We start from the raw sequence: 22,145 nt of genomic DNA, 5'->3' as shown, positions 1-22,145 counted from the left end.
AGACTTTGTCTGAGGCCACTATTATACTCTTCGAGCCCATAGAATTCCCCTAAAAATCATTTGCTACTCACTAAAATCACCCACACTTCTCCACCTCTGTTTCCTCTAGGATGAAGGGTACATAACTATCTGTACTCCTTGCACATTTATAAATGTGTATGCCTTTTCTCCTATTAATCTTCCTTTTGTCAGCTGATTTTCCGTGAACTTTCAGAGGGTGACAAGGAAGTTTCCCCTTGGCCTCTACATAGTTGGTGATTGCACCAGAGGGTGTTAAGCCCCTGGTGCTTCCAGTCTCATGTATGTGTTAGAATACATGAGTGGGCCTCTGCAAGCCTTCTGGAGAGGCAGGGATACACCTGGAATGAAACCTGGAGGTCCAGCTAAAGTGAGGTGCTGTTAAATTTCACTTATGTGCAGCTAGATGTCCAGTAATGGCCAGAATAAAAACGAGGGTGTCAGTTGGGTATAATCTATCCTAATATCGAGTCACTATATACAGTTTCCTTTTATGTTGAATTCTGTACTTCTCCTTCATTTTCTCATTTTGTAGTGTTAAGGTTAAATAGTTATATACCAACTAAATTGTATAGAAGTTGAAGCTGTGCTAATCAATACATTCCACAATGTAATGCTAAATGAAGTTATTATTTTTCTTGGTAAATTTCACTATTTTAAATGTTTTTGAGGATGAGGAAAAAAGCAGATGAGTATTACCCAGTGTAAGGATTATTTTTTCTTTTTTTTTTTTTTGAGATGGAGTCTCATTCTGTCACCCAGATTGGAGTGCAGTGGCACAATCTCGGCTCACTACAACCTCCGCCTCCCAGGTTCACGCGATTCTCCTGCCTCAGCCTCCCGAGTAACTGAGATTAAAGGCACCTGCCACTACGCCCGGCTAATTTTTTTTGTATTTTTAGTAGAGACGAGGTTTCACTATGTTGGTCAGATTGGTCTTGAACTCCTGACCTTGTGATCCACCCACCTCAGCCTCCCAAAGTGCTGGGATTACAGGCATGAGCTACCGCGCCCAGCCTAGGATTTTGAAAAACTGCAGTAGAATAAAGATCAGATTCCTGTGCTTGGTTAGGAAGGCTTTTTAAGATTCTGCCAAGTCAGGTCCTCTTGTAAAATAGGGCTAAAACTTTCTCATGCATTGTCGACGATGCCATTCTATTCCTGTCTGCTCCACCTCCTATAGCACAGGAAGGAGAGAGACTGATGTGTTTGAAAACACACAAAACAAACCGAGAAGTCAACCCATGAGAGAGAAACTTGGCTCTGCATAGGCAAGCCTTGGGCTTTAGAGATCTGTGAAGATGATGATAATAAAACAGAAGACCAGGCAGAAAGCTTAACATTAGTAATCTAGAAAATAATTAGGTTAAATTCCATGTGGCAAAATATGTGGAAATTATTATTTTTGTTTCTTTCCATTGGGTTGGTATAGAAAATATGCTCAGATAATATAATTTCATTGATGTGATTTATTGCAGTATTGATGGTTTTATTGCAGTATTTATGGACCTCATAAAAAAGTATAAATGTAATTTTTGTCAAAATCTTAAAAAGTTTTAAAGTCAATTATATTAATACATTTAAGGCCATTAATTATACATTTAAGTATAAATTATACATTTAAGTATTAACATTGAGCATGCTGAATTAAATTTTAAAGAGCTATAATACATTTGTATAATCATAATGTAATAATTACATTGAATATCAATCCAGCAATAAAATATTGAGTGCCTATCATATGTGCACATATCCATCTAGGAATTCTTTCTCACCCTTAAATTTTTTGTATCCTACAAGAAGGCTTTAGGGCCTTCAAGTCTCACTACTTTTGTTATAGCATAATTACAAAATATAGTAGCTATAGCCCTGATCTCTCTTCTAAACCATAATCTAAACCAATTTCTTAAAAGACACCCTAATCTGATTGTCTTGTAGACCCCTCACATTTTTATATATGCTTGATACTGGTCCTGATACTAATGAAGATACATTATTTGCAAATAACTTCTCCATTTTCTGTGTTCTTCTTACCTTGTTCAACGGTCTCCTTTGAAGCACAAGTTTTAAATTTTGATGAAGTCCAATGTAGTTATTTATCCTTTTGCTACTTGTGCTTTGGGTGTCAGATCAAAGAAAGCCATGGACTAATTTTTATATAACCTGATTTTGAGGCTGGGACGAGGTGCCATGTTGTTGGGCTGCTAACAGCACCCATTACAGAGCTGAATCCCCCTAGATCCCCACTGGCTGTCAACCCCACTGAGCTCCTCAAGGGTGAGATCTCACTGTCATCACTGTGTGTTCTGAGCCTATCAGACACCTGACAGGAAGGAGTTTCTCATAAATGCTGGCTGGGTGACAGGTAGATTAGGTTCAAGGATCAGATCTTGGGTAATCTGAGACAGGGAACCAGGGCCACACATAGAAAAATTTTGGTCATGTCTAGTGGAGGCTAAGTTTTCAAGGTTCTGTGTTAATTCTACTTTGATGTTTATGTGTTCTTAGAGATTTGCATTTGTTCACGTATCACAAGTCTGCTGAGTATAAAGTGAAAGGAAATACAAAAGAGATTGAGCAGTGGTTTGCGTTGGTAAATTTGGATTACTGACCAAAGTATTCCTAACTGGTTTCCCCTTTTCTCTCTGAGTATACAGCGTCTAACAGTCACTAATACTTAAATAGAGAGGGCTGACCATGTGCCTGGTACTATGTGAAACACTGTAACATGTGTTCACTCCTTTAATCCTCAAAACAACACTAAGAACTAGGTTCTGGAATTACCCCTATTTTATAGAGGCGGGAAGTGGGGTCTGTAGAGTAGCTAAACTCAAAGGTCGCATCACTAGTGAGTGAGGTTGGCAGCCTTTAGCCCTGGGCAGCTGAAGTTCAGCATCTGTGCTCTTTGTGTACTATATTTTTTGACGAACAGGATATTGAACCATTTTTTAGATATTCCTTCTAGATTTGAGGCATATACATGAAGAAACGTGGTTGTGAGATGTTCTATTATGAATATGTGACGTGGTCTAAAGACAAAGCAGTTGATGTTTGCCTCAATACCATAAGAATGGTACTTAGGGAATATGGAATATTATGAACATACAAGCTAAGTCCTGATCACAAGGAGAAATAAACACCCTAGTAGCCAAGGGAGTATATTTTTACTTCTACAACTTCCAGCTTTATTTGAGATATCAGTATTTGTGGCCCATGGACTGTGACAGCTACATGAATTATGATATCTATTTTTTGAAATGATGTTGTGAAATGATTGTTAGTCAGAAGGTATAGAAAAAGCCACATATAAAAGACCAGAACCTCCTATCACTTAGCCAACATGACTAGATGCTTAGCCTCACATGCCCATGAAAATAACCAAAGTACTTATGTCAAGCTGATGGGATTATAGATATTTTTCTTTATTTTCCAATATTTTTAAGTTATGGCTTTTGTAGTAAGAAAATAAATGGGAATTAAAGGAAAGAAATGCTTTTTCAGTAGAATGGATCATGAAGGCGCATAACAAATAGTCATAAAGCCATTTCATTGGACTGACTAGGATTCCTACTGAAGACCACAAAACATAAGCAAGGATGCAACATTCCTTATAATTATGCGACTTGTGACTTCTTTGGGGTGAATATAGGTAACATTTTATAACACCTCATCATAGAAAAAGAAAAGGCATCATTTAAAAAATCAGAAATATCCCTAGAGCCTGGGCTTCTTTGTCTTAATGGTTAAAAACAACCCAAACCAATAAAAACAACAAAAAACCAATGGGATTGGAGTTGCAAACACCTCCTGAGCCACCTGCTGTTTTTCTTTCTGTTCTTTTTTCTGCCGTCATAGCACTTACCCCTCTGTTTTTCTTTTCCTGGCTCCCTCTCCTCCTCAAGGGCTTTAACTCTAAGGTTTTCTTCAAAGGCACTCTCAAAACTTCAACACTCACCACAGTAGAAATACTTCCTAAATCTGTTTCTCCAGGTCTAGGCCCTTCCTCTGTGTCTCTGGAGAACACATATTGAGATTCCTCACCAGCACCTCAAATGCAAACGAAATTCACTCTAGTGCATTCACACTGCCTCCCCTTCCTGTTGTCAATAGCTTTCCATGGCTTGTAGAAAACTACTGAGGCTCCTAAATGTGACATTCAAGGACCCTTAGCATCTGACTTTATTTTTGTACTGCATTTTTATCTCTCTCCCTGCTTTCCAGGAAGATCCATGGATCCAGCAATGCTGACCCAATGAGACAGACTGGAAATGATATAGAGCTGGGATCAAATCCCAATTCTTCCACATGCATGCTCTGTGACCCGGGGTGGTTTCACATCTACTCTGACCCTTGGTTTCCTCATCTGTTAAATGTGAATGAAAATAATAGTACCTGCCATGTAGGGATAATGAAATATGATAACATGGGACAAAGGTGGCAAAATGCCTGGCACAGAGTAGTACCTTATAAATAGTAGCTGTTGTAATTATTAATGTTTTTGAAATAGGGTCTCACTGTTGCCCAGGCAGGACTGCAGTGGTGTAATCATAGCTCACTGCAGGCTTGACCTCCTGGGCCTAAGTGATCCTGCCACCTCAGCTTCCTGAGTAGCTGGGACTACAGGCATAAGCCACCATGCTCAGCTAAATTTTTTATTTTTATTTTTAGTAGGAGTGGGGACTTGCTCTGTTGCCCAGGCTGGTGTTGAACTCTTTTTTTTTTTTTTTTTGGAGACGGAGTCTCGCTCTGCCCCCAGGCTGGAGTGCAGTGGCGCGATCTCGGCTCACTGCAAGCTCCACCTCCCGGGTTCACGCCATTCTCCTGCCTCAGCCTCCCGAGTAGCTGGGACTACAGGCGCCCGCCGCTACGCCCGGCTAATTGTTTTGTATTTTTAGTAGAGATGGGGTTTCACTGTGTTAGCCAGTATGGTCTCGATCTCCTGACCTCGTGATCCGCCCGTCTCGGCCTCCCAAAGTGCTGGGATTACAGGCGTGAGCCACCGCGCCCGGCTGAACTCTTGGACTCAAATGATCCTCCCACCTCAGTCTCCCAAAGTGTATTATAATTATTAATAAGCATTTAATACCATACCTCTGCTCTAAAAACTTTTGCTGGAAACTTTATATTCTGCTTTACTGGTTTTGATCACAAAGTAGAGAGGGTATTTCTCACCTCTGTGCCAAATTCGGTCTCCAGTTCTTTCTTACTGGGACTTCGTAAGCACCTGGGCCGAGGAGTGGGGATTTCCTGCAGCAATGCACTTTCTGCTTTGGACTAAAAAGTCAAACAGAAATTTACTGCTACATGATGTCAAGAATGCTGAGAAATAATCAGTAAAATATACATGCTATCCTTTAAGGGGTAAGAATAAGGAAAATGGTTTAGAAAAGTGACATTAAATTCTGAAGCATAATTTTCATCTGTGCCAATGCAAAATAAGACATTAACATTTAAAACTTGAAAGACAAATTGAATGGTATTCAAATCCATGCAGTTTGGAGCATAAAAAGTAAGCTAGACAAGCCCTGGAAGATTGCAGTCAGCACTGAACAGAATATTCATGTGGTTCTCTCACCCTCGCAGCCTGCAATTTCTCCCTCATGCGTCCCCTCATGGAAAATTCTGCAAAGCCTGTTCTGGAAGTTGAAGGAATTGGAGGTAAGCCTAAAAAACAAAAACAAAAACAAAAACAAAACAAAAAAGAAAAGAAAATAAGGAAAGAGAAAGGAAAATTACTTTAAAACAATTCTCTCCCCACAAAAGGGAAGATTAAATTTAAAAAGAAATAAGAGAACATAATTTTATTTGGCATATTTAGAACTTCACATAAGCAAACATGAGACCATGCTGACAACCATCCTTTTGACATAGTAAGTACATGTCTTGGCTTTTCTGAAACTGAGAGCCAAAACCTCAGTCCTGCCTGGCACTGTCATCTTGACTTAACTAAGAATGAAATGAATGACACTTGACTGTTCAAGGCACACGAATACTTACCAATTCAATTGCCACTGGGAAAAGGCTCTCACATTTGTTGATTTGAGAAACAGGCTTGTCAGGTGAATGGTTGGCTAATGAGTTTGGGGTTTCCGGGTTTAACTGTCAATTGCACTGGTATCTTTGATCAGAGAAACCTTTTCTAGAGGCCCAGACCTAGCCCTGGGCTATCATAGAGACAATATACATTTTGTATATCTTATTGAATTTACCCATAAATATAATGAACTATCAGGCAGCTATTGTGTGCCAGGTTCTGTGATACCTGCATCAAATGCATTTCTCAACAGTTTTTCTGCTGTCTTTGTGAGGAGTACCCAAGGTATTATGATCACCAAGTATCACAAAGATGAAGGCTCTGCAGCCCTGCGTGATAAATGGCTCTACAATCACACACCTAGAATGTGGAATTCTTGGGATTTGGTCCCAGTCCCACATTCCCCAATTCTCTAAACCATTACAAAAGAGGTGGAAGTAAAATGGAGTCTTTGGGGAACAGAATGTTAGCATGGGTGGAGCAGAGTGTCTCTACTAGGATAAAGAAGGACTCAAGATTACAAAAGGATTTTGGGGTCAAGTTATGGAAAGCCTCTGATGTCACATTAAGGTGTCTCGGGTATATTCCCCAAGCAGTGTGGATGTCGTGAAGAATGTGCAGGGAGGAGGACGTGAATGCAAGCAGTGTTTTCAGAAGCTGCACCACAGGATGGCTGGGGTGGAGTGGGTGAGGTGCCAGGGACCCCAGCCAGGATGCCCTGGTATGAGATAGGAAGGAAAGGGGGTCAGTGTGAGTCAGTAAGACAGGCCACACAAGGGAAAATACAATAGGGCCTAGTGGCGATTGGTAGGTATGGAAAAATGATCAGTAGCAGCGGCAGCAGTAGTATCTTCTGGGAACTTTTTAGATACACAGATTTTCAGGCATACTCTAAAACCTGGAGGTACAGCCCAGACAACCAGGGAGTTTAAACACACACTCAACCTGGAGGACCCCAGTATAGAGGAATAAGGAAAAAGTGAGGGAATCTGAGGTTTCAACACAAGGAGTTTGATGCTGCTGAGAAAGAAAAATGAGAGGGGGAAGTCAGACTGGGAGGTGTCGGAGTGAATTTGTCTAGGGCCAGATGAGTCTGCGGTGCTTGTCCAGGACACCAAGCTCTGGGACAGGGGCCAGACTGAACAGTAAAGGCTTGGGAAGGCTTTCAACCATGGTGAGTGCTGAAGCTTTAAGAAAGGAGTTTCCTGAGGAGAGAAGGATCCTCACACTTGTAGACAATGACACTATCTTGGGAGGAAGGAAGCAAGTGAAAGTAAGAGAGCTAGGAGGAAAAGTGGCAGAGAGAAGGCAAAGATAACAGGTCTGCAGGTTCCTCCTGAGCCTGCTTTATGCAAGCCAAGACACCGCCTCAACGCCCATTTCTGCAGCACAGCCACTCTGTTTCTTGGGTTGTGCCTTCTTCCATACATGTGATAGAAAGCTATAAAATACTACTTATATCATGCCCCCGACTATCACTTAATGCCTGTATGGAGGCATGAAATATTTATGGTAATGATTAGAGTTTGGCATGCATGTATTGAGGTTCAGAGTTCTTTAGGAGAATCTCCATTAGCTTAATAAAAATTTTTGGCATTCTTTTAAAACTCACTTAAAATCAAGTCATTTTTCGTCTTAAAGATAATATAACTATGGTAGATTATGTTCCTGTGACATATGCACAGAGTCATGAGACTTCCTTCATCTGTCACATTTTGAATTTATATACAGTTATGTACTGCACAAAGAAGTTTTGGTCAATGGCAGACCCCATATACAACGGTGATCCCATAGGATTATAATGGAGCATATGTAGAGATCTGATCTATGGCACCTGATATTGGCTTTGCAGATCGAGTAGGAGAAATAACTGATATTCAGTAATGATGCTGGGACATTTGGTTTTCCATATTTAAAAAATACATATATATATATATATATCACACCTAGGTTTGTGTAAGTATGTTTTATCATGGTCCCTTAATGATACAATCACTCAGCTATGCGTTTCTCAGAATGTATCCCTGTCATTAAATGACACATGATTGCATTTGTTAGGCTATTTGATTAGTACCCGTTTCCTCTCCAGGTTCTAATGTCCCCAGCCACGCAGGGAAGGCACACTGTAAGTATCACTAAGCGTGTGTGGAATGCCTGAGTGGGTAAACAGGGGCTTCTAGACTGAACCCGTGCCTCTTGCCAATGCTTTCCTCTGGCTGACCATTTACTGTGCCACTGTCCCTGTCACCAACCCCCTCCACCACCAGTGAGAAGCCTTTTTCAAAACTAATAAGTTTTTATGAACATGAAAAATAATCTTATTTACACCCCCTTAAAAAATTCAGGGTTTTTTTTAGTTTACATAAAACAGTTATTACTTGTACATGGTTTACTAGAACAATTTTATGAATTATTCTTTAAAAGAGAGACAAGATATTTTATTAAACACTATCTCTTCTGAATAAAGAAACTGAAGTAGTCTTATTATTAGTTTAAAAAACACTGACAATTTTTGAAACCATAAAAAGTAGCTCTTGCCTGATTCTTTTTTGAAATTATGAAATTTATCACTTTTAATAGACGTTATTTTTTAGAGCAGTTTAGGTCCACAAAAAAGTTGAGGGGAAGTTGCAGAGACTTCCCATATATCCCAGCCCCAACATGCTTAGTTTCCCTGATGCTTGTACCCGCCACGAGAGTGGCACATTCATTACGATTGATGAACGTACATTGACGCATCAATCACCCAAAATCCATAGTTTGCCTGGGGATTTAGTTCTGGTGCTGTATATTCTATAGATTTGGATAAAGCTATAATGATACGTATCCAGCATGATTGAATGATACAGAGTAGTCTCACTGCCCTTCAAATCATCTGTGCTCCACCCGTTCAGCCCTCCCTCCCCTCTACTTTCTGGCAACCACTGATCTTTTTACTGATTTTGTTTTTAAAGTCTGTGCTAGTAAAAGACATGTAAAGGATTTAAAGATTTACAAATCAGGTCTGTACAACTAGCTGATGGCATGTCATCTTCCCAACTAGACTGTGACCAGCTGAGAGCAAAAAACGTATTGGGGGACTTTTGAACTCGGTTTTTGTAGTATTAGATCAGTGAAGGAAAAACATAGAAAGGAACCATGATGGTGTGAGGGATATTATACTTAAAAAGGTATTTCAAACAAGATGAATGTAATCTTCATTTGTTTGAAAACAGTAATGATGAAGACTTTTTAAAAAAGATAATATTACTAACATGACATCCATGGAAGCCAAAGGTACCAGTTCACTCCTTTTGACATCAGAGCTAATGGGATTAAGTACTTTCATTTTTGTCTTGGTAGAATATGGCAAACAGGGTTTCTTTAAACAGCTGGAAATACTAAGACAACCCTCATTAAACATTTTTCTTCTAATTTATTGTCAGTTGCTCCACTCCATTACTAATCAGCTACATGACCTCGAACTGGATCTCCCTTTCAAGCCCTGCAGGTGAGAACTGATCTGCCAGGCTCGAGGAAAGGCTTGATTTCACATTTACAAAAAGAGGCATATTCAGAAAATGGCCCTTTGACCCAGCTAAGAAAACCTGACATGAATAAAGTTTCTGTAGCATCAAATGCAAAGTCTGATGAAAATATTTTTTTTAATTAAGATGTGATTTGAGGGCATACAGGAACTTATGGATAATGACAGAATTTTAGGACATTCCATTAAAAATATATACATAATGTCAATGTAGTATGAAATGTGGATTTCTTTGGCAAAGTGATGTTTTTCATCAGACACAGCAAGAGGCTAGATGTTCAGCAATGTTGCTCTTGCTGCCTAGCAAACCCATTAACCCCAAGGCTACGTGAGCCTTATGTTTGAAATGGCTTTCAGATCTTCTCTGCACTCTCTCTCCTCTTTCCTATCACCCATACTCACTGTTCCCCAGTTCTTTCTCTTTTCAGGCTTGGTAAAGTAGTGGACACTCTCCATTTTTCTCCTAAGCACTTCAGTTATACCTGATCCCTCAGAAAACACAACCATGTTTTCCTAACAAACAGGCATTTCATTTCAGATAATTTTCTGTTCCTCTCATGTTATGTCCACAAATTGATGTGATCCAGAATCCCGATGCCTCACCTACATTTTTCATTAAAAACAGTTTTATTGACATATAAGACATATACCACAAAGATCCTGCTTTTAAAATGTGCAGAACACATGAATAGGCATTCTCTGAGAAAGAAGTACAATGGGCTAACAAGCACACGAAAAGATCTTTAACATCATTAGTCATTAGGAAAATGGAAACCAAAACCACAATTAGGTACCACTTCACCCCTATAGGATGAGTATAATAAACAAGAGAGATAATAATAAGTGTTGACAAGGATGTGGATAAATTAAAATTTCTGTGCTGGTAGGAATATAAATTGCTGTAGCTACTCTGGAAAACATTTTGGTAATTCCTCTAAATCTTTGGCAAATATTTAAAAGTATGATAATAATTTATGTCAACTTAAAAATATGCAAGGAAAACCTAGTATTTCCATAATTATTGCAGGGGTAGTGGAAAAAAGAGTTACAGGGACACAGGCCTGAACTACCTTTTACTTCTGCTTCTCCATTAAAAATGCTCAAACCTCACCACAAAATTATCTTTCCCTAATGCAAAATTCCAGGATAGACTATAAAATATAGAGAAAAGGGGGTAGGAAGAGCATGGGGCAAAAGCCAGCTTGACTTCAGTAGCAAAAATGGGAGAATAACAGGGCTGAGAGGAAAAATGTATTTCTGGGCTCTCTAGCCTGTTCCATTGGTCTGTATGCCTGTTTTTGTACCTATACCATGCTGTTTTAATTACTGTATCCTTGCAGTATAGTTTGAAGTCAGGCAGTCTGATGCCTCCAGTTTTCTTCTTTTTGCTTAGGATCATGTTGGCTATTTGGGCTCGCTTTTCCTTCCAAATGAATTTTATAACAGTTTTTTTTCTAATTCTGTATAAAATGTCATCAGTAGTTTGATAGGAATAGCACTGAATGTTAAATTGCTTTGAGCAATATGTTCAGTTTAACAATATTGATTCTTCTTATCCATGAGAATGGGATGTTTTTTCATTTGTTTGTGTTATCTCTGATTTCTTTCAGCAGTGCTTTGTAATTCTCCTAGTAGAGATCTTTCACCTTCCTGGTTAGCTGTATTTCTAGGCGCTTTATTCTTTGTGTGGCTATTGTGAATGGGATTGCATTCTTGATTTGGCTCTCAGCTTGGACATTATTGGTATACAGAAATGCTACTAATTTTTGTACATTGATTTTGTATTGTGAAACTTTGCTGAAGTTGTTTATCAGATCTAGGAGCCTTTGGGCAGAGACTATGGGGTTTTCTTTTTCTTTTTCTTTTTGTTTGAGATGGAGTCTCGCTCTGTTACCCAGGCTGGAGTACAGTGGTGTGATCTCGGCTCACTGCAAGCTCTGCCTCCTGGGTTCACATCATTCTCCTGCCTCAACCTCCCGAGTAGCTGGGACTACAGGTGCCCGCCACCATGCCCAGCTAATTTTTTGTATTTTTAGTAGAGATGAGGTTTCACCACGTTAGCCAGGATGGTCTCAATCTCCTGACCACGTGATCCGCCCGCCTTGGCCTCCCAAAGTGCTGGGATTACAGGTGTGAGCCACCACACCCCGCCGACTATGGGGTGTTCTAGGTATAGAATAATGTCGCTTGCGAAGAGAGATAGTGTGACTTCCTCTTTTTCTAGAAATAAAGCCACACATCTGCAACCATCTGATCTTTAACAAAGCTTACAATAACAGCAATGGGGGAAAGGACTCCCTATTCAATAAAAGGTGCTGGGATAACTGGCTAGCCATATGCAGAAGACTCTTTCCTTTCACCATATACAAAAATCAACTCAAGATGGATTAAAGACTTAAATGTAAAACCTAAAACTTTAGAAACCCTAAAAGAAAACCTAGGAAATATCATTCTGGACACTGGCCCTGGCAAAGACTTCATGATGAAGTCTCCGAAAGCAATTGCACCAAAACCAAAAATTGACCAGTGGGACCTAATTAAACTAGAGAGCTTCTGCACAGCAAAAGAAACTATCAACAGAGCAAACAGACAACCTACAGAATGGGAGAAAATTATGCAGCTGACAAAGGTCTAATATTCAGAACCTATAAGAAACTTAAACAATTCAATAAGCAAAACACAGACAGCCTCATTGAAAAATGGGCAAAGAATGTGAACAGATAATTTTCAAAAGAAGATGTACTTGTGGCCAACAAACATTTGAAAAATGCTCAATATCACTAATAATTAGGGAAATCCAAATAAAAATCACAATGAGATTCCATCTTACACCAGTGAAAATGGCCATTACTATATTAAAATGTCAAAAAATAACGATGCTGGCAAAGTTGAGAAGAAAAGGGAACCCTTATACACTGCGGGTGGGAATGTAAATTAGTTCCGCCACTGTGGAAAGCAATCTGGCGATTTCCCAAAGAACTTAAAATAGAACTATCATTTGGCCCAGTAATCCCATTACACACAAAGGAATATAAATCATTCTACCATAAAGACACATATATTCACATGCTCATCACAGTACTATTCACAATAGTAAATACATGGAATCAACGTAGGTGCCCATCGGTGGTGTACTGGACAAAGAAAATGTAGTACATATACATCATGAATACTATATAGCCATAAAAAAGAATGAATTCATGTCCTTTGCAGCAACATGGGTGGAGCTGGAGGCTATTATCACAAGCGAATTAATGAAGGAACAGAAAACCAAATACCGCATGTTCTCATTTGTAAGTGGGAGCTAAATATTGAGCTACATATGGACACAAAGAAGGAAACATAGAGGCTGGGCATGGTGGCTCACGCCTGTAATCCTAGCACTTTGAGAGGCTGAGGCAGGAGGATTGCCTGAGCTCAGGAGTTCAAGACCAGCTTGGGCAACATTGGGAAACCCCGTCTCTAGTAAAATACCAAAAATTAGCTGAGTGTGGTGGCATGTGCCAGTAATCCCAGCGACATGGGGGGCTGAGGCAGGAGAATCACTTGAAGCCAGGAGGCGGAGGCTGCAGTGAACTGAGATCATGCTACTGTACTCCAGCCTGGGCAACAGAATGAGAGTCTGTCTTCCAAAAAAAGAAAAAGAAACAATAGACATTGGGCCTATTTGAGGGTGGAGGGTGGGAGGCAGGTGAGGGTTGAAAAACTACCTATTGGATATTATGCTGATTACCTGGGGGACAAAATGATCTGTATACCAACCTCGCAATATGCAGTTTACCCATGTAACAAACCTGACATGTACCCCTTGAACCTAAAATAAAAGTTGGAAAGAAAATTAAAAAAATAGATAATTTGTGAAGTCACCATTCTTTGTTTTTAAATTTATATATGCTTCACCCTGTTACATATTGTAACTGTATGTTGTTAATCAAAGCATGTAGTTGATTCACACTAATTAAAACTTTCAAATTTTGAGGATTAAAAATGTAATTAGTGGACAATCTGATGCAAGACCCTAGGATAGCCTTTAAGCCACAACTAATGCTCTGGGTACACAGGACACAACTTTACTGTCAGGCAGGTTTTTACCCAGGGCAAGAAAAGGGCCCAAAAACCTATTGGTGGCTGTAACTAGAATTTAAGAAAGTAGGTCATTGATTTTTTCTCTTGATTTTCTAACTTTTGTGAAATAGACCAGTATCACTTGTGAAAGTGTCACTACATAAAAAGAAAGTCAAAATGGGCTGAGAACAAATTGGCTGTCCCTGTATGAGCCCCAGCACTGCTGATAGTTCACATTTGCTGAGGTGCTCTGGAGGGACTTCTCTGATCACTGTCTTTTTTGCTAGTTCTCCCAGGCTCACTCTTTCTGAGTCCCACCAGCACTTTCATTTTATGTTAGCTGAAAACTCAGGAACTCTTGCTCTGGCACATGCGTCTCTTTCTCATGTGTGGTCTTGGGATCCTGGCCCTGTCTGGTGCCCCTTCCTCTTCTTTGTGCTTCAGGAGATGGTGCAGACTTGGGGACCATCAGCCTGGACAAGACTTGGTGCTCTCATGCTGTTGTGTTGGTGCACAGGGCATGAGGCTCCAAACAGGACTTTCAGAGACTCTGAGAGTTGTCAAGAATATCACAGATATATTTTGACATGGAGATTCTACTTAGGATTGAGTCTTCCACATTGTCTTCTACAGAGTGGAAAAAAATATTAACAGGTATTCAGGAGGACCAAGAACTGTGTGAGAAATGCTGGGTGAAGTGTGTGTAGTCTCAGAACAAACTTCATGAATTTCCAAGAGTAGAAATGATATGAAAAGTTTCTCAAGTTGAAGTCTTTTTTTGGAGCAGTTCATTTCTAAGAGGATATTATTATTCTACAAACTCCAGTTTTGGAAATGCTGGATTACAGAATCTTGTCTTGACTCTTCAATCATTCAACCAACAAATATTCTTTGAGCACCTGTTATGTGTTCAAGGTACTAGGGATGGGGCAGTGAACAAAACAAATGAATGCCTCCACCCTCATAGAGAGTGTATGCCAGTAGGGGAGATGGACCACAAACAAGTTCTGTAGTTAGTATGTCAGATGGTGATATTAAGTGTAGAGACAAATAACACAGGATCAGGGAATAAGGAGGGCCAGGAGGGAGGGGCGAATTGCAGTTTTAAATAGAGTAGGCCAGGCGGTAGTGACTCAATCCTGTCATCCCAGCACTTTGGAAGGCTGAAGCAGGCAGATTGCTTGAGCTCAGGAGTTTGAGACCAGCCTGGGCAACATGGTAAAATGCTGCCTCCACAAAAATTAGCTAGGTATGGTGGTGCACACCTATAGTCCTAGCTACCTGTAGTCTCAAAATTAGCTAGGTGAGGTGGGAGGATGGCTGTGCCCAGGAGGCAGAGGTTGCAGTGAGCCAAGATTGCACCACTGCACTCCAGCCTGAGCAACAGAGCTAGACTTTGTCCCAATAAATAAATAAATAAAGTGGCCAGGTAAGGGCCTCCAGGTGACATAAGAACAGGTGAAGAAAGAGGGGGATCAAACCATGTAGACACCTAGGGGATGAGAATTTCAGGTACAAGTAGTACTAACTGATGCAAAGACTCTAAGATAGAACTAAGCCTGATGTGAGGCCAGAGCAGAAATGGGGAACCCAAAAATTGAGGGAATGGAATAGTAGATATTAGGTCACAGAAGTAAGGGGAAACGCAACCACATAGGTCATCCTAAATAATTAGGCATTAACAAATATGAGGACATCAAGAAGGTGGTGAAGCAGGCATCAGAGGGCCCCCTCAAGGGCATCCTAGGCTACATTGAGCACCCAGGCTGTCTTCTCCGACTTTAACAGTGACACCCACTCTTCCACCTTTGATGCTGGGGCTGGCATTGCCCTCAACGACCACTTTGTCAATCTGATTTCCTGGTATGACAATGAATTTGGCTATAGCAACAGAGTAGTGGCCCACATGGCCTCCAAGGAGTAAGATCCCTGGACCACCAAACCCAGCGAGAGCACGAAAGGAAGACAGAGGCCCTCAGCTGCTGAGGAGTCCCTGCTGCCCTCAGTACCCCACCTCACTGAGAATCTCCCCTCCTCACAATTTCCATGCAGACCCCCTGAAGAGGGAGGAGCCTGGGGTGCCCCACTTTGTCGTGTACCATCAATAAAGTCCCCTGTGCTGAAAAAAAAAAAAATGGCATTAAGTCTGAGTTGAGTGAGAGCCATTGGAAGGTTTAAACAGAGAAGTGACATGACTTTGTTTTCATAGGACCACTCTGGCTGTTGGGTTGAAAATGAAGGTTGAGAATGGAAGCAAGAAGATCAGTTAGGAGGCTACTGCAGTATTCTAGATGAGAGGTGAAAGTGGCTTAGATCAGGGTGGTAGCTGTGGAGAGAGTAAGAAGTAATCATGAGATCTATTCTGAAGGTAGAGCAAACAGGATTTGATGGTAGATAGGATGTGGGCAGACAGAAAGACAGGGGTTAAGGATGACTCCAAGTTTTTGACCCAAGCAATAGAAAAAAAATGTAAAGTCCATTTAATGAGGTGGGATGACTCTAGGAGAAACAGGTTTGGATTGATAGAAACAGATCAGAAGGTCAGTTTCAGTTAAGTAAAATTTGAGTTGTCTCAAAATACATAATAGATCTAGAGAAATGTAAGAGCTAAAACTATAAAATTTCTAGGAGAAAACATGGGAGAAAATTTTCATAACTTTGAGTTGGGCAAATAATTTTTAGATACAACCCCAAAAGCACAATCTGTAATAAAAATATAATAAATTTGAGTTTATCAAAATTTAAAACTTTTGTACTTCAAAGACACCATTAAGAAAATGAAAAGACAAGCCATTGACTTGGAGAAAATATTTTCAAATTATGTTATCTGATGAAGTACTTGTATCTAAAATACATAAAGAATTTTTACAACTCTCTAGTAAGACAACTCAATTAATAAATGAGTAAAAAATGTAAATCGCTGGGTGTGGTGGCTCACACCACCCCGGTGGGTGGGTCACTTGAGGTCAGGAGTTCAAGATCGGCCTGGCTGACATGGTGAAACCCTGTCTCTACTAAAAATACAAAAATTAGCTGGGTGTGGTGGCGAGCACCTGTAATCCCAGTTACTCAGGAGGCTGAGGCAAGCGAATCACATGAGCCCAGGAGGTGGAGGTTGCAGTTAGCCAAGATTGCACCACTGCACTCCAGCCTGGGTGACAGAGTGAGACTCTTGTCTCAAACTAAATAGTCATTTTACTAAGAAGATATACAAATGGCTAATGAGAATATGAAAAAATACTCAAATCATTAATCATGAGGGAAGTGCAAGTTAAAAGCACAAGACACCACTATACATCTACTGTAAAGGGTATAATTAAAGACAGATAATACCAAGTGTTGGAAAAGATGTGGAGAAACTGGAACTTTCACACACTGTTGTCAGAAAAGTAAAATGATGCAGCCACTTTGAAAAGTGTATCGACAGTTTCTTAAAAAGCTACACATAAGTTTATCATATGACTCAGAGATTCTACTACTAGGAATCCTCCCAAAAGAAATGGAAACATAAGTTTACACAAAGACATGTTGCAAGTGTTCACAGCAACACTGTGGATAATACCACCAAACTGAATATAATCCACATGTCCCTCAACAGGTGAATGAATAAACAAAATGTCGTGTGTCCGTATGATGAAATATAATTCAGCAACCAAAGAAATGAAATTGAAATGAGGATACATGCTACAATATTTATGAATCTCAAAAATCATTATGCTAAGTGAAAGAGGTCAGGTGCAAATCACTACATATTGTATGATTCCATTTACATGCAATGTTCAGAAAAGACACACTTCCAGGAATAAAAACCAGATCAGTGTTTGCCTAGAGCTAGGGCTAGGAGTGGAAGCAAATAGGCACACAGGAACTTTTTGGGGTGATAAAAATATTCTAAAAGTGGATTGTAGTGTGATATTGCACGTTTATATATCTGCCAAAAATTCCTTAAATTGTACACTAACAATGGGTGAATTTTATGGTATGTAAGTTATATTTCAGTAAGCCAAAGATATGGGTTGTCTTATTAGATGTGCAAAAGTGGATGTTGAGTATGTGGTTGCATATTTAGTCTGGAAGAAGTCCACGCTGGAGATAAAAATTTGGAACTGGTCAGTATATAGATTGAATTTAAAGTCTTGAGATGACAACAATAATCGAGTATTGATAAAGATAAGAAAGCCAAGCACTGAGCCTAGGGTGCTGCAACATGGAGTCGTCGGGATGTGAATAAGAACATGCAAAGGAGAAAGAGGTACAGCCAGTGGGGCAGAAGGAAAACCAGGCAAGTGGAGTCCTGGAAGCCAAGTGCAAAAGCAGGAGAGAATGGTGAGCGCCATCAAATGCTGTGAAAGTCAAGTAACATAAAGAACTGACTATTGAATTTAGCAAATGTGTGAGTCATTGGTCACCTTGGCAAGGACATTATCAATAAACGGGTGGGTGTGTGAGTTACACTGGAGTGATTTCAAGAGAAGACTGGAGACAAAAATGAGAAAAAATGAGTTTGAAAGAATTTTGCTCTAAAGAAGTTTTGTTTTTTTGTTTGTTCGCTTTAAAGGAGGGTAGGGAATTAGGACTGAGTACAGAGTAATTGCAGCCTTGGCTTTCCTCATAACTAACAATAGGTAATATTTATTTATACGTATTAGTACTTTAATTTAGTCTGCCCAGTACTGTGTGAGGTAGTGAACGGCAGTGTTGGTGAACGTCTTGACATTTCCTACATTCTCCAGTGTGCATCCTTGGACTAGAATGTTCATCCCATTCTCCAGCTGGTAGGCACTAAGGTAACTCCCAAGGCCCGGCTCCTTCAGGCAGCTTCCCTCTATGTCTCATGCTGTGCTTTATAACATTCTCCGCCACCCCAGGCCAGTCTCTCCAGGTCCTCATGATTATTAAAAAGTATACCTAAAATAAACACTTTATTTCCTTTCATTTACATCATATTTCACTGGATTCTGAACTTTCTTTTCCACCAATACTGACAAATTGGCTCTGAAATGATGGTTTAATCAGAGAAACTAACATGAATGAATGGAAAACAGATGGTAGTAATGAAGAAATTTATGTTCCTAAGAAACTACTTAATGTGTGATAGTTACTCCCTCAAGAGATGGTGCAAGATGAAATCATGGGGGAATGTGTGTACTTTTAAACTAGATGTTTATTTTATTTGGAACTATTCCACATTCAGTGAAATGCTTTCTTTATTTGGAATGTCATGACTATATATATGTTTGAAGAGCAGATTAGAAGCCAAGCTTTCACTGCATGGGTTTGTGGTGTGGTTCATTAGGGAGGTGGCGCCTCCAGACATGTGCCCGAAGCAGTATGTGAGGCCATAGGTTAGGGGTGCTGGTCTCTGCGTCTCTAAATGCAGCCTGACCTTGACAATACTTGGAGCCTTGTAGGACAGAGGGTCACAGTTCAAGGTGAGGGCCTGGGCTGGTATCACTGAGGGGCAGCCCAGACTCATGAGAAGTTTGGGAAGTAAAAGGTCGAAGGAGTAATCAAACATGTGGATCCAGATGTTTGAGCAGACTTGGTTGAAAAGACACAATGGGCATGGTGGTAAGTAAGCACACCTAAAGCAGAGCAATGCCTAGAGGGAAAAGCAGAGAGGCCACTTGGAGATACTGTTCACTCAGAGTGCCATCTGCATGCCAGCACTATGCTAAGCAGAGCTGAAAGTCAGGCTCTGCCCTCAAGGACTGCTAGTTTGGTGAAGGAGGGCAGGAGGCGTACCAATGAAAAGATGCCTCTGGATACTCACTCAGGTGCAAGGGCCATGGGAGCAAAGAAAATATCTACTCAGCTTACTCTGGGGAATAGGGGATGTTTTCCAAAGGGGGTGACATGTATATATTGATTTTTGAGAGATGAATAGTTAGAATAAGACAAACAAATAAATGAAAACCCCAAATAGGAAACAGGCTGTTCTAGGGAGGCAGAGATAGGTGGATGGTCTACCTGAGTATCATTCTGTTTTTTAAAAAATGAAGCACAGTCAGATTATCGATCTGGTGAACACTCTAAATTTGCTTCATGCACCATGTAAGATTCCTCTGTGGGTTTCTGGACTCACTGTTGACAGTGCTGGCTGGGTCATAGCATTGCCATTGTACCTTCCATGGGTAACTGTAAACCATCAGCTCCAAAGATCAAAGAGGGTTCAGTCTGAAGCTATGGAATGATGCTGGAGTGCAGCAATTAGGAATATAGGTTTGGATGTCAACATATTGGAGTTTGAATTTTGGCCTCACCACTTCTGGCTGTTGGTTTTCTCTGGACTTTAGTCTCCTAATAAATGAAACAATGCCTGATAGTAGGACTGTTCTGAGATTTAAATAACATAATGAATGTAAAGACCTTAGCACGATGCCTGCAAGCTTTTTGCCTAACTCAGAACACGGTCTTAAGTTCTCAGAGTTCAAGATGTCAGATTCATCATCTGTTTGCCTGTCTGTCTGTTTATCACTGCTTCCATCCCCTACTCTGCGAGGGGGGTAAAAGCCTCAGGTAAACCAGTAAGTGCTTAGAGAAGAAAAATAAAATTGAACCATACAAGTTTAAAAAGTCCCATAGCTTTCTCACACCCATCTGTGAGCAAAAACTTTCTTGTTGTGGCTGAGGAGACTACTGAATCTGAGGCTCCACCTTGGAAACCTCACATAAAGTAAGCAGTGTTTATAAGCTGGTCATGAGGAAGAGCTTCATGATCCATTTATAGAGTATTAATGTTAGCTCAGGTTACCAAGTCTTAACCTGCAGCATGCTTCCAAACATGCGACTGTCCCCTTAACATGTAAAAAAGGGGAGAGGAGTGCAAGAATGGGCTCAACATTTGAAAATCAGTAAATGTAATACACTGCATTAACAGAATGAAGGACAGAAAGTGCACGATCTTCCCAACTGATGCAGAAAAGGCATTTGATAATGCTTTTTATAATTTAATGGCTTTTCATGATAAGAGCACTCCACAAACTAGGTATAGAAGGAAACTACCTCAATAAAATAAAGGCAATACAAAAAGCCCATCACTAACACAATTCTCAGTGGTGAAAAACTGAAAGCTTTTTCTGTAAGATCAGGAACAAGGCAAGAATGCCTGTTCTTACCACTTCTATTTAACAGAGTACTGAAAGTCTGAGAGCAATTAGGCAAGAAAAGGAAATGAAAGCCATCCAAATTGAGAAGGAAGAAATAATATTATCTTTGTTCATGGTGACATGATCTTGTATATAGAAATCCTAAAGATTCCACAAAAACATTGTTAGAACTAATAAAGAATTTAGAACTAATAAATAATTCAGCAAAGCTACAGGATATAAAATCAACACAGAAAAATCAGTTGCATTTGTATACATTAAAAATGAGCAATCCAAAAACAAAATCAAGAAAACAATTCCATTTACAATAATATAGAAAAGAATTAAACACTTAGGAATAAATCTAACCAAGGAGACAAAGAACTTGTACATTCAAAACTATAAAAAATTGCTAAAAGAAATTAAAGAGGCTGGGCACGGTGGCTCAAGCTAGCACTTTGGGAGGCTGAGATAGGTGGATCACGAGGTCAGGAGATCGAGACCATCCTGGCTAACACAGTGAAACCCCATCTCTACTAAAAAATACAAAAAAACACTAGCCGGGCGAGGTGGTGGGTGCCTGTAGTCCCAGCTACTCGGGAGGCTGAGGTAGGAGAATGGTGTAAACTCAGAGCTTGCAGTGAGCTGAGATCTGGCCACTGCACTCCAGCCTGGGTGACAGAGAACGGAGACTCAGTCTCCAAAAAGTAAAAAAATAAAAATAAAAAATAAAGAAATTAAAGACACAAATAAATGTAAAGACATTCTGTGTTCATAGATTGGAAGACTTAATATTTTTAAAATGTCTGTACTACCCCCAGATTATCTACAGATTCAATGCAATCCCTATCAAAATCCCCATGGCTTTTTTTTTTTTTCAGAAATAGAAAAATTCATTCTAAAATTCTTATTCAGTATCAAAGGACCACAAAGAACTAAAACAAATTTGAAAAAGAACAAAATTGGAGGTTTCACATTTTCTGGTTTCAAAACATATTACAAAGCGACAGTGATCAAAGCAGTTTGGTACTAGTAAAAGGCAGACATATAGACCAATGGAATAGAATTGAAACCCTGAAAATAAACCTTTGAGTAAATGGTCAAATGACCTTCAGCAAGAGTGTAAAGACCACTCAATGGGGAAAGAGCAGTCTTCAACAAAAGATCTTGGGAAAACTGGAAATCCACATGGAAAAAAAATGAAGTTTGTCCCTTACTTTGTATCATATACAAAAATTAACTCAAAATGAATCAGAGATCTAAACATAATACCTAAAACTATACAACTTCTAGAAGAAAAAGGAAATTTTTATGACATTGAATTTGGCAATAGTTTCTTGGATGTGACACTCAAAGTATAGGCAATGAAAGCAAAAATAAACAAATGGGGCTATACCAAACTTAAAAACTTCTG

General features: G+C 39.8%; 1 protein-coding gene across 3 annotated transcripts in view; it reads right to left on the bottom strand.

The window, feature by feature from the left end:
- Positions 1-22,145, bottom strand: part of CC2D2A (coiled-coil and C2 domain containing 2A) — a 136,709-nt gene that overhangs the window by 93,725 nt on the left and 20,839 nt on the right. For all 3 annotated transcript variants that reach the window (XM_033213787.1, XM_033213789.1, XM_033213788.1), the window contains 2 exons: positions 5,594-5,682; positions 5,191-5,292 (listed from right to left, as the gene is read on the bottom strand). In XM_033213787.1, the coding sequence (XP_033069678.1) occupies positions 5,191-5,292; positions 5,594-5,682 (191 nt within the window). The remainder of the gene's footprint in view (positions 1-5,190; positions 5,293-5,593; positions 5,683-22,145) is intronic.

This window comes from Trachypithecus francoisi, unplaced genomic scaffold, assembly GCF_009764315.1.
Source record: "Trachypithecus francoisi isolate TF-2019V2 unplaced genomic scaffold, Tfra_2.0 Lachesis_group1, whole genome shotgun sequence".
NCBI lineage: Eukaryota > Metazoa > Chordata > Mammalia > Primates > Cercopithecidae > Trachypithecus > Trachypithecus francoisi.
This window is presented reverse-complemented; position numbering and strand designations above follow the sequence as displayed.